The sequence below is a fragment of the Malus domestica genome, chromosome 16, assembly GCF_042453785.1.
Source record: "Malus domestica chromosome 16, GDT2T_hap1".
In the NCBI taxonomy this organism is placed as follows: Eukaryota; Viridiplantae; Streptophyta; class Magnoliopsida; order Rosales; family Rosaceae; genus Malus; species Malus domestica.
Window position 1 is genome coordinate 17203306 of NC_091676.1, and position 13970 is coordinate 17217275.

A 13970-nucleotide genomic window follows, 5' to 3' on the forward strand; every position below is an offset into this window, starting at 1 on the left:
ATCGAAATCTATCGTCAAAGATTCTCAAAAGATAACGACACGTGGCACGATGACATTGGATAAAAATCTTATCGAAATCCATCGCTAAATAATTGTTTTTTTTTATAAAATGACACGTGACGCAACGAGAACGATTTAAAAAATCTTATCCGAAATTACAAATAATTTATTTTGTATTATTTAAACAAACAAAAAAAACTAATATTTTATTGCCTATTGCCCAAGGGGGAGGGCTCCAAGGATGGAGATGCAAATGGCAATTACTGTTCATTAATGGTAATTACTATTCATTAAAGGTAGTTACCGTTCAAAATGGTGGATTCAATAGTGGATTGTCAGGGAGGAGGACTCTATGGGTGGAGTTGCTCTAATAAGGTATTCGTTTTAATTCAAATTGAATGCCACGTATGTTCAGTGGTATTTCTTTTCATTCAAAAGTATCAAATTTTAGGTTTAGATTTCGTCAATGATAAATTCGATATCAAATTAAGTTGTTTATTATATCATTTAGCAGCGATGCACTCCATAAAAAAAAAAAATCAAATTGAAAGTAAAGAAATGAAAGCATCGACCATTTTTCTGTAACTATATATCAGTGCGACCGATGCAAAGGGCTCCTTTTGCTTCGTGGAAACTAGAGTGAGAAGGACTCATTTCCAAGTTTTCTAGGGTTTTTCTCTCTCTAAATTATTCACCGAAGGAGCGGTCCGTCTACTTCCCCGCTCCTCTTTCGATTTTCCCTCTCATTTCTTTTCCTCCAATGCCATTATTCCTATATTTTCTCGCCTCCCAAACAGATCTCTCAGCCTGCCCGCTTCAGAAATTCGCGTTTTTTTTCCCCGGATTCCGGCTCCAATTTTCAATGCAAGTCCCCAATTCTGACGAAGCTGCCCCCGAAGGCACTAAGGTACCTGAGCAATCAGAAGCTGAAGCCTCCAATCCGACTGTGGAAGATGAAGACTGCGGTGCCGCTGCCGACGGCGACGACGACCCTAGGGTTGTCGACATATCCGGCAAAAGCTTGGACTTTTCGATTAGGGAGAATTCTGAGGATGCCGGGGCTTTGTATTTGTACAAAAACGTGTTTAATTTATTGCCCAAGTCGATTGGCTCTCACAAGCGGTTGAGGACGCTGAAGTTCTTTGGGAATGAGATTAATTTATTTTCGCCGTCAGCGGCAATGGAGTTTGAGAGCTTGGAATGCTTGCAAGTGAGGATGTCGTCGCCGGAGTTTGGTGGGTTGCCGTTGGATAAATTGATTGGCTTGAAGGAGCTTGAGCTTTCCAAAGTGCTGACGAGGCCTTCGGGGTTTCAGATATTGAGCGAGATTGCTCGGCTCAAGTGCCTCACCAAGCTCTCTGTTTGTCACTTCTCCATAAGGTAAAGCTTTTTTTCTGCTCAAATACAACGCTGATTGCTGTGTTTTTCATTTGAGTGCCTTTGATTCGAGTTTTTATGTAGTGAAGTAGACTGCATGGGCAATGAGATTGTTCATATGTTATCAAAGGTTTTCTTTGGAGCTGTTTTGACTAGTAAAAGATGAACCCACATAAAAGAACTCTTAAATGGTTTCAGTATATGTGTGTTTTGGCTAGTGAGTGAGCTTGAATGTGTTCGGAAGGAGTGAAGGTCGAGTTGCAAGGATCATAGGCTAGATGATGTAGTAGGATGACTTCATTAGTTACTTGGGTTTTTACCCCTAGACGTTTCGTGATTCTCTCTCTTAAGAGATAATATAAAGTTTTTAACTTTTTATGTGATCGATGTTTCACCATTCTGATGGTTATACAATTCCGTTTCTGCAAACTCTCTGATATGCAACTGTTAACAAACACTCAGAAAAGTAACATAAAGAAGAGAAATCATAATTAATGGGATTGTAAAGTTAGACCTTTGTATTGGTGAAAGATATAATATTAATATGTATTTCTTACGAAGATTGATGGAAAGATATAGAGATGGGAAAAAGGATTTACACATGGTCTTTATAGATTTGGAAAAAGCGTATGATAGGGTCCCAAGAGACATTCTTTGGAGGATTTTTGAGAAGAAAGGAGTACGAGTAGCATATATCCAAGCTATACAGGATATGTATGAAGGAGCAAAGACTGCCGTAAGAACTCATGAAGGACAAACCGAAAGCTTTCCCATAACTGTAGGATTACATCAAGGCTCATCCTTAAGTCCTTACCTTTTTGCGTTGGTAATGGATGAGTTAACAGGACATATTCAAGATGATATTCCTTGGTGTATGCTTTTCGCAGACGATATAGTGTTGATAGATGAAACTCAAGAAGGGGTAAATGCAAAGCTTAACCTTTGGAGAGAAGTGTTGGAATCTAAAGGTCTTCGCCTAAGCCGATCAAAGACAGAATATATGGAGTGCAAGTTCAGTGCAAATGAAGGCCAAAACGAGTTAGGGGTGAGGATCGGAGATCAAGAAATACCAAAGAGCGACCGTTTTCGTTACCTAGGATCTATCTTGCAAAAGAACGGAGAATTAGATGGAGATCTCAACCATAGAATACAAGCTGGATGGATGAAGTGGAAGAGTGCATCCGGCGTGTTGTGTGACCGCCGTATGCCACTGAAGCTCAAGGGAAAATTTTATAGGACGACAATAAGGCCGGCGATGCTGTATGGCACAAAATGTTGGGCGGTGAAGCATCAACACGTACACAAAATGGGTGTAGCGGAGATGAGGATGCTTCGTTGGATGTGTGGGCACACGAGAAAGGATAAGATTAGGAATGAGGATATCCGGGGTAAAGTAGGAGTAGCCGAAATTGAAGGAAAGATGAGAGAAAATCGGTTACGGTGGTTTGGACATGTGCAAAGAAGGCCTACTGACGCTCCGATTAGAAGATGCGACTATGGGACAGAGGTTCAGGGCCGAAGGGGTAGAGGAAGACCCAGGAAAACTTTGAGAGAGACCCTAAGAAAAGACTTAGAGTACTTGGATCTAACGGAGGACATGACACAGGACAGAACACAATGGCGTTCTAAGATTCATATAGCCGATCCCACTCAGTGACTTGGATTTTCCAAGTCTCCAACCGAGAAGTTGTCCTCGCTCGGGAAATTAAGGGAACACTACCTCAACCTACATGCTCCACTCACAAAGCTCCAACATACAAGCTTCAACAAAAGAAAATTCAAAGAACTTAGCGAAGAAGGCTTTGGTGATTTAACACAATACGTTGAAATGAAGGAAAGCTTATTTATTGATATCCCCGATAAATTACAAATATGTACATATACTTGAGTCAAAATAAACAAACAAGAGGGAGCCTTCACAAAGGTTGCTTAGGAGAAGTCTCGGCAGTCGGTAGAGCCCCAGAAAGAGAAGGCACCGGAGGGGGATCATTCGGAGCCTCAGTACTGGACAGAACCCTAGAAGGAGGAGGCATCAGAGGTTGATCATTTGGAGCTTCATTACGCGGTACAGCCCCAGAAGACGAAGGCAATAAATGCCTTTGGAACAAACCCACAAATCTCTGATGATCAAGTAAAACCTGACCATCAGATTCCTTCATCTGGTCAAGCTTCCTCTTCATGTTTGTAGCATAGTCATGTGCGAGCCGGTGCAACTGTTTATTCTCATGCTTGAGCCCTCTAATCTCCTGTTTGAGACTCATCACTTCAGCCGCCAATGATTCAACTTGGCGGGTTCGAGCAAATAGGCGTTGGGCCATATTAGACACAGAACCTGCACACTGAACACTAAGAGCCAGAGAATCCTTAACAGCCAACTCATCAGACCGTTTGGAAAGTAGTCTGTTATCTTTGGGAGTGAGAAGGTTCCTGGCCACTACCGCAGCGGTCATATCATTCTTCATCACGGAATCCCCAACGGTAAGAGGACCAGTAGGGGAGACGAAGGATGGGCGCCATATGTTGTCTGGAGAAGGCGGGGCTGCCTCTTCAACAAGGTTCAAGTCAAAACGACGGTCGGAGGGGCCAGACATTTTCAAAGGTGTAGAAAAGAGAAGAGGTCGGACAAATCAAGATCTTAGAAGTGCAAGAATGGAGCTTCTACTGGTGGATATTCAAGTGTGCTTTGGAACTTAATGTCAGCCTCTATAAAAATCTGCACTCGACGAAGCTTCAGAAATCGAAGAGGCGTTTGCTTTCTCAAAAGCTGGGCTGCTCAGAGACCACGAGGGTCGATCTCAGAAATCGAAGAGGCGTTTGCTTTCTCAAAAGCTGGGCTGCTCAAAGACCACGAAGGCCGATCTCAGAAATCGAAGAGGTTTGCTTTCTCAAAAGCTGGGCTGCTCAGAGACCACGAGGGCCGATCTCAGAAATCGAAGAGGTTTGCTTTCTCAAAAGCTGGGCTGCTCAGAGACCACGAGGGCCGATCTCAGAAATCGAAGAGGTTTGCTTTCTCAAAAGCTGGGCTGCTCAGAGACCACGAGGGTCGATCTCAGAAATCGAAGAGGCACCTACTTTTCCAGCCTTGTCAGCACCTGTCACACGCACACTCAGCTTTGCGGAAATTATGGGCATTCTGTCGAAGATTTCTGGCGAAGTAGAAAGCACATGAATCGTACTGTTCAATCACCCACTTCCCACACGCAACAGTAGCTCATGGGTACCACATATAACTTTGCCAAAGTCCTCTGACAAAGTTGAGACTACTTTTCCAGCCTTGTCAGCACCTGTCACACGCACACTCAGCTTTGCGGAAATTATGGGCATTCTGTCGAAGATTTCTGGCGAAGTAGAAAGCACATGAATCGTACTGTTCAATCACCCACTTCCCACACGCAACAGTAGCTCATGGGTACCACATATAACTTTGCCAAAGTTCTCTGACAAAGTCGAGACACGTGAAGCTTACAACTCTCACTACATCGCTCTGACCAAGAAGGGTAAAAGAATAGCAAAGAAACAACACTAACAAAGTTTAGACACATAAATTTTGACGGCCTAGCTACCATATTATTACCCACAAGGGTAAAGGAACAGTACCACTGCTGGATAATTGGAAAGTCCCGGTGTGTCAACCTCTGTGCTTCATGGCAAGGTAGACTAGCAAACATGCCCAACCTTTACTCACATTCGAGAAAACACTCCTAACAAGATTGCTTGCCCCAAAATCGAAGAGGCATCGCCCTCCGAATCTCGAGAGCCAGACTCCCAACATGATTACTTTCTCAAAAATCGAAGAGAGGGTAAAGGAACAGTACCACTGCTGGATAATTTGAAAGTCCCTGTGTGTCATCCTCTGTGCTTCGTGGCAAGGTAGACTAGCAAACATGCCCAACCTTTACTCACATTCGAGATAACACCCCCAACAAGATTGCTTGCTCCAAAATCGAAGAGGCACCGCCCTCCGAATCTCGAGAGCCAGACTCCTAACATGATTACTTTCTCAAAAATCGAAGAGAGGGTAAAGGAACAGTACCACTGCTGGATAATTGGAAAGTCCCTGTGTGTCAACCTCTGTGCTTCGTGGCAAGGTAGACTAGCAAACATGCCCAACCTTTACTCATATTCGAGAAAACACTCCCAACTCCCAACATGATTACTTTCTCAAAAATCGAAGACACCGCTCTCCGAATCTCGAGAGCCAGACCCCCAGCATGATTGCTTTCTCAAAAATCGAAGAGGCATCGTTCTCCGAATCTCGAGAGCCAGATCCCCGACAGGATTGCTTGTTCGAAAACCGAAGAGGCACCACTTTCCCAACTTCAAGAGATGGATCTCCTTGGATAAAGCTTGTCTGTAATCTTCACACGCAACAACAGCTTTCCAGATACCACAGACCACTTTTTCAAAGTGCTCTGACATAGTTAAAACTTGTGAAGCTGGCAGCTCCCACTACCGTGCTATGACCAAGCAGGGTAAAGGAATAGCATTATTACTTGATGTTAGGGAGACTCCTATATATGTCGACCTCCATTCCCAACGGACAGGCAGACCTGCAAAAATGCTCAACCCTTCCTCTTATCTGAGAGGGCACTCCCAACGAAGCCTTTCGAAATATTCAGCTTTCTTTCCCCCCGATAATACCTCTGTAAACAAGCTATACTAGAGCAAGAATATCTCATATCATCAGGGTTAAAAGCAAGAGTATCCCATATCATGCTTTTTCCCTGTCTTTTCCTTTGGCCTTGTTCTTACCTGCAAGACAAGGAGAAAGAGAGCAATCAGTCAGCACTTGGAATCAAGCTTCCAGCCAGGAACTGACTGCCTGGAACCCCTTACCTTGGCATTGCTCTCGAGTACTCATCTTCAACATCTTATGCTTCCAAGGAAGATACCGCATCTGCCTGAGGAACAGATAGGGCAAGTGAGAAGGATACAAGGAAGCATGTGGAGACAAGCGTAACAGCACACGTGCCGATACATCCACTACTCTGTCAAAAGCAAAAGTATCCCATATCAGCAGGGTCGAACGTACTCTAGATTTGATGGACTTGTTTTGACCCTCAAATTCTTCAGTCGGCCTTATACTTTGGAGGAAACCAGAAAACCCTCCAGCCCAGTTCAAGAATAAGCCTGTGGAAAGTTACTTCTTCAAAAGCAAAAGTATCCCATATCATCTCTTCTCATTTTTCTTCTCTTTATCCTTCATGCTGCCTGCAAGATAGGGAGAATGTGAACAATCAGCCGGAGCTCTGATTGCTTACCTTGTCTGTTACCTCTTTCAGCAGATCCCCTAGCTCGGCGACTTGGGGGACTCCTACTACATGGTTTGTATCGCGCTTGACCAAGCCTGAAACTACAAGTAAGCTTCAAGTAACATTGATACATTACCTTGTGCATCTCCACCAGTTACAGATACCACCCCTGGATGGAGGAAGAGTACTTCCAGAGAAGATTCCACATCTACCTATGAGACAGATAAGGAAAGTCAAGCCGATACCACACTCCGGGACTTAGAAGTTTCGTGGTTACGAGATCATTCTCCCACAATATTTCCTAATGTCATTTGTACTAAATCATTCACTTGTACTCCCTAAAGGAGAGCTTGAACCTATGTACTTGTGTAAACCCTTCACAATTAATGAGAACTCCTCTATTCCGTGGACGTAGCCAATCTGGGTGAATCACGTACATCTTGTGTTTGCTTTCCTATCTCTATCCATTTATATACTTATCCACACTAATGACCGGAGCAATCTAGCGAAGATCACAAAAAGTGACCGTTTTCGCTACCTAGGATCTGTCTTGCAAGAGAACGGAGAATTAGATGGAGATCTCAACCATAGAATACAAGTTGGATGGATGAAGTGTAAGAGTGTATCCGGCGTGTTGTGTGATCGTCGTAGGCCACTGAAGCTCAAGGGAAAATTTTATAGGACGGCAATAAGGCCAACGATGTTGTATGGCACAGAATGTTGGGCGGTGAAGCATCAACACGTACACAAAATGGGTGTAGCGGAGATGAGGATGCTTCGTGGGATGTATGGGCACACGAGAAAGGATAAGATTGGGAATGAGGATATCCAAGGTAAAGTAGGAGTAGCCAAAATTGAAGGAAATATGAGAGAAAATCGGTTCCGGTGGTTTGGACATGTGCAAAGAAGGCCTACTGAAGCTCCGGTTCGAAAATGTGACTACGGGACAGAAGTTCAGGGCCGAAGGGGTAGAGGAAGACCTAGGAAAACTTTGGAAGAGACCCTAAGAAAAGACTTGATTACTTGGATCTAACGGAGGACATGACACAAAACCGAGCGCAATGGCGTTCTAGGATTCATATAGCCGACCCCACTTAGTGGGAAAAGGCTTTGTTGTTGTTGTTGTATTAGAGGTGTTTCTATGCAAGTTTAATGTACTGGTAACATGATGTCTTCAAGAACATTTTCTTATTCAATAATCGACCTTTCTGATAAAACACTGATGGGAGTTTTGTTTGTCGTCTGGAACTTAAGGATCTGGTAATCTTCTTGTTAATTATCGCTATTTGGTTAGCTATTGAGTGAAATTCGGTTTTTTATTATTGTAATAACCATTAAAATGGTTGGCTATGTTCGTGTATTTTAGGCATCTAGTAAATCATAAAGAATGGTTTTATTTATTTATTTCATGGAAAAAATAGTTACCTACTTTAACTTGTCCATTTTATGGTGTGTTTACTGCAGATACCTCCCTCCAGAAATTGGCTGCTTAAACACTTTGGAATATCTAGATCTTTCATTCAACAAGATGAAGAATTTGCCTGCTGAAATCAGTAATTTAAATGCCTTGATATCGTTAAAAGTTGCTAATAATAAATTGGTGGAATTACCTTCGACTTTGTCCTCTTTGCAAAGGTTGGAGATCATGGACCTGTCAAATAATAGGTTGACATCACTAGGGTCTCTTGAACTTGACTTGATGCACAACCTCCAGATTTTAAATCTTCAGGTAGTTACATACTACCACAAACTAGGATTATTATAGTCAAGTATTCCTTTTCAGGGTTTGTATTCTTCTATCTGTTATTTACAGTGATGACATTCCAACACTTAATTCATTGGATCAAGATTTTATTTTATTCCCATACTATCCGTTATAACTTGCTGAAAATCATATTCTGCTGCTACTCTCTTCATGATGGCTGTGTGCTTATTCTTTTGTGCTGAACCACTTAAAACCTTAACATAAACTTTAAAGTTTTAGGCGATCATGTTTCTTACAACCATGGTGCATATGCTTTTTTAATTCATTTTGTTTCTACTTCTGCAACCAGTGTTTAAGTTCACTTGCAAAGCCATGGTTTATTAATGGGGTTTCTTTTATTTTTGAATTGTATTATGTATGGTCTTAACTTTCTTTTAGAGTAATTGTTATTTAGTTGTTTTTTAATATGATATGTAAACCTAACGTGGTTTGTTTCGTGATCTTCTATGATTCAGTACAACACGCTTCTCAATTTCTGTCAAATACCCTCATGGATATGTTGCAATTTGGAAGGAAGTGGGAAGGACACACACAGTGATGATGTTACCATTTCCCCTGTTGAAATGGATGTATATGAAATTCCCCTTCAGAAAAATAATGAAAGCCATTTTCGTAGGGGTAAGGCTGTGGAATTACATATGTACTTTATTTAGGTTTCAGTTTTAGGTAGTCAACGCTCTCTCCTTGATTCTCTCTATTATAGATATTAGTATGTGATATCATACTGTTAATGTGTTTACAGGCTTTCATCATAACTCAGCAAGTCTAATTTTCACGCATTCATCAACCAGTAGGTGCTGTGCAACTCGGAGGTCAGGTAGGTGGAGGAAGCAAGGGTATAGGTTGCAGCTGAGAACTCGTCAAGAACGCTTAAACAACAGCAGGAAGTTGAAAGGTCTTGATCTTTCCAATCAGTTACACGTGAAGGAAGATGGAGAATGCAAACCAGGCAACCCTGATCTTCTTGCTTCTGAATCTTATCTTGAAGGTGCATCAGACATTATCAATCTGCATGATGATGGTGAGAAAGATTTACAATCTAGGGAAGTGCGAAGTGAAAATGTTGTGTGCTATGATATGAATTCGAAGGAGCATTTTGTAGGAAATTCCTCATCAGTGAGTCCAGACTCTAGTGCAGTAGATGAAAGTGATGAAAAGGATTGTTGTGAGTTTGATGCATCGTTGGCCCCCAATCAACGGGTTTATGGTGAGGATTATGAAGGTTCATCTTCAGATACATCAAAAAGTATTTGTCAACCCAAAAGGCACCTTGATGGCCACCTTGATAATCCAAGACGGCCCAAACATCCTAGATACAGTCCTAATAGTTCAAACTTGTCTCGGAAATATAATGACATCTCGGTTTGCAGCACTGAGGACCATCTTTCAGATGGCTTTTATGATGCAGGGCGTGACAGGCCATTCATGCCACTAGAACTTTATGATGAAAAGTTCCGTCTTGACTCACGTGAAGTCATTCTCGTGGACAGGTTATTATTTATGCAAGTCGTTTATGTTGACACGTATTTGCTGTCCTCTTGGTTTTCTACTGATAATGGTCGTATCGTTTAATTTATCTCCAGGCAATGGGATAAAGAGTTGGATGTAATTTTACGTTCTGCCCAAGAATTGGTGAATCGTTTAAATACAGATGGAAATAAGGCTGATATGCTGCAGATTGCATCATTGCTTGCTCTGTTTGTATCAGATCACTTTGGGGGGAGTGATAGGAGTGCTCTTGTTGAATGGTCACGAAAAGCTAATCCTCTTTCAGACTACAAAAAGCCTTTTGTTTGCACCTGCCCAACTGGAAACAAGGGCTTTATTAGTTTGCCCACTAAACCAGTTGTAAGGAATGTTGAAAATATCGTTTTTTCTGATGTCTCTGAGAAATCTCTTCATTCTATCAAAGCACGACGAAATTCCATTGTAGTTCCCATTGGAACCTTGCAGTTTGGTGTGTGTCGGCATAGAGCATTGCTATTGAAGGTTATTCTTGTATTAAATTTATCATTTATTATTTGCACCGATGTCTATTATTTGCAATAGGTTTTAATTTGGTATTCTAATCTGATGAAACTTTATTTCTGTAGTATCTTTGTGATTGGGTGGAGCCTCGAGTACCTTGTGAGCTTATTAGGGGTTATTTGGATTTCATGCCACATGCGTGGAATAATGTATTAATCAAGAGAGGTGCCAAAGAGATTCGAATGTTAGTTGATGCATGTCGTCCATGTGATATAAGAGCGGAGACGGATCCTGAATATTATTGCAGGTCAGTATATAGTGTAAATGATCTTGGTAATTCTTCACTATTGAAGATGTTATGATTACAGTAAAATGTATTTTTTAGAGCTTATTCATGTTCTGGGTCACTGTATTTGCAATGCCAAACTAATTTTGCCTGCTTGGGTGGTAAACATATGGTGATTTTTTCGAATATAAATTTTATTACATACCAAAAACATGGCATAATATGTTTATTTTTTAGAGGATATTTATTGCCGAGACTTTGTGTGTAATTTCAATTTGTGATGGCAGGTATGTTCCTCTCAGTCGGACCAAAGTTTATCTTCCAATTCGAAACAGCCCTGCTCCTACCTCCTTCCCTTCTATGCCCTCTTGTGATGAAACTCTGAAAAACTCTGTTACTTCTCTTGTCCGGCGCAAATATGGATCAAATGAGGCAGCAGGAAAGGTGTGTTTCTTGAACTTTAATCCGTTGCCTGGCTGGAATACTTTGGAGCTATTTTCAGGCCTTAAGTAGTTGGCTGTGCTGGCAATTATTTGATAGGTCTGAAAATTCCTAGGCTTGTTACTACAATTAATGATCTAAAATCTTGCTTTTGTTTGCTTATGGATGCTGCAGATGCGTACTTCTGTGGTATATGGAACTCCAACGGATGAAATTAGGAACTTTGACTACAACTGCTTAGGGGAAATAAGGATTTTAGGTGCTTTGAAACACCCTTGCATAGTGGAAATGTATGGACATCAGATATCTTCCGAGTGGGTTCCTCCAGGAGATGGTAGTCGTGAGCATCGTATATTGCAGTCTATAATTTGGATGGAGGACATAAAAGGGGGTTCCTTACAGGTGAATTTAACTGTAGATTGTAAAGTTTCAGGTTTCATTTTTGCTAGGGTCGATTTGTATTTTTTTTAATAATATTTTCATCCCCATCATCTGACAGAATTATATAGAAAAGTTATCAAAAGCTGGTGAGAAGCATCTCCCAGTGGAGTTAGCTTTGTGCATTGCTAAAAATGTTGCATGTGCACTGGTGGAGCTGCATTCAAAGCACATTATTCACCGGGACATAAAAAGTGCAAACATATTGATTGATCTGGATAGAAAGAGAGCTGATGGAACACCTGTTGTGAAGCTCTGTGATTTTGATAGGGCGATTCCCCTTCGATCTTACTTGCATACATGCTGCATTGCCCACGTTGGAATACCTCCTGCTAATGTTTGTGCTGGAACACCTCGCTGGATGGCCCCAGAGGTTTTGCTAGCGGTGCATGAACAAAATATTTATGGATTGGTAAGTTCCTCCTCTGGTCAGTTTGTCACATCTCTAAAAATTGATTTATTCTCTGATCTATACGTCTTTTACATCTGTTTGGTAGTGAACTATTTGTGTACAAAATGATATAGATATGCATTGAAGTGCTCATTTACCATGTTCATGAAGTTATAGACAAGTTTTCTTTTGAACTATGTTAGAATAGGATCTAGTTAGTATAATCGAGCATATCTTTTGTTGACAAACAACTGTATTAAAGCTAGGACAACCACAATAGCACTGCATGAAATCAACCTATCTAAAAAAAAAGTTCCCATTGGTGTATGTATGAGATGGTTCGAACTGTTCCAACACCAATATTGTAGCTTTTTTCTATCTTTAATTTGTGTCACTTTGCTTTTTTGTGTTGTTAAGTTTGTTTCCCTTTTGGTAACAGGAAATTGATATCTGGTCATTTGGGTGCTTGCTGTTGGAAATGTTGACTTTGCAAATTCCGTACTTCGGAGTACCTGACTTGGAGATTCATGAACTTCTGACGGTACTACTACTCCTCTTGTTCTATCTTTATTTTATGGACAATTTTGTATGGATTGTTAGAGAATGTGTAATATGAATGAGTAGTGGGATTTATTTGTAAGATTTTGAGGTCTCCATACTTATGTTGATTTGAATTCGTACATGCTGCTGCATACGTGGAATACATCAGTAGTTGTTGTTTGTTGAACCAGATTTCTATTCTTGACGGTGAAGTGAGAAAGTGAATATGTTTTTCTCATATGATATCGCTTGATTATTCCACAGCCTAAGTTGGCTTGGCATTAAGACTCAATCAAGCATGTAGACTGTCGAGAGTGTTAGCTAATTTTTTTAGGTTGCCCCTGTTTATCTTTTAATGAAATTGTACATTGAATGTTTTGTTACCTCTGAAGTAATCTGCTGCTTCTTGTTTGTTGCGCGCAGAAGGGAAAACGACCAAATTTAACAGATGACTTGGAGGCGTTTCGGTCGTTGAATGAGCCAGTAATGACTCAAGCCGGCGCAGAACTTGATGGAACAGAGGCTGACTTCGACAAACTGAGATTTCTTGTTGACTTGTTTTACCAATGTACGGAGGAGAATCCGGAGAATCGTCCTACGGCTGACAACCTCCACGAATTGATACTGGAGCACAGCAAAACTCATACAAACTCCGAAACTTAGAAATCCTAGATTGAACTTTTGAGTAATCATAATTTTATGTCCCAATGATGTATTCCTAAGTAATTTTATTTCTTTTGGGCCTGAAGTGTTTGGGAATGCCCTGGAATCATTGTAGTCGGTTGTATCAGTAGGGTTTGTAATTTTCTTGGTAGCTATAACTGCGATTTACGACGAACAGGGGACTCAAAAAAGCCTCCAAATTATTATTCTATATATTAGGAGTTTGGTGTTTGGCTGCCCATGTTTACTGGTTAGAAATTTAGTTGTTCAGGGTTATCTGCAACTAGTTAGCAACTTAACACTAGGTTCTCAACATGTACGGTACCAGAGAGCGTTTGTTGGTGCTCCATGTGGTGATTTGGAGCCTGTTTTGGAAAAGGGATGTGATATCCACTCTTTTTTACTTCTCTCGTACCTTTTTAATTTTCGGTCGTCGGATCGGATGAATTGAAGAAAATCAAATGACAAAAATTAACAAAGGGTGTGAGATAAGTAAAAATGGGTGTGTGGATAGCACATTCTTTAGAAAAAGCACTTGTCATTTATGCTCGTGAGAAGTCTACCAAATATTTTATTAGAAATTCATAATTCTTGTTGAAAAAGCACTTTTAAAAGCTCCCTTCAAAATCACTTCTGAGGGGAAGCACTTTTCCAAGAGTGATTGTCAGAGGGTCCTCTTAGAATGATGAATCACACTTAGGGGTGGGCACGGGCCGGGCCGGGCCCAAATTTGGAGGAATGGAACTTGACCCGTTTTAAATTGCAACGGGCTGGGCTAAATTTCTGAAATTGGAACTGAACTTAACCTGGGCCGTTTGAAATGGGCCGGGTCCACGGGTCCAATAACAT

General features: G+C 41.1%; 1 protein-coding gene across 1 annotated transcript; it reads left to right on the forward strand.

Annotated features, from left to right (window-relative positions):
* The first annotated feature begins 541 nt into the window (after positions 1-541).
* Positions 542-13362, forward strand: LOC103403950 (uncharacterized). Its single transcript, XM_008342797.4, has 11 exons — positions 542-1380; positions 8094-8358; positions 8850-9012; positions 9137-9884; positions 9978-10383; positions 10488-10669; positions 10936-11092; positions 11264-11491; positions 11589-11939; positions 12358-12459; positions 12882-13362. Exons 1-11 carry the CDS (start codon positions 761-763, stop codon positions 13119-13121), a joined length of 3462 nt encoding a protein of 1153 aa, XP_008341019.3. The 5' UTR covers positions 542-760; the 3' UTR covers positions 13122-13362.
* The last annotated feature ends 608 nt before the right edge of the window (positions 13363-13970 follow it).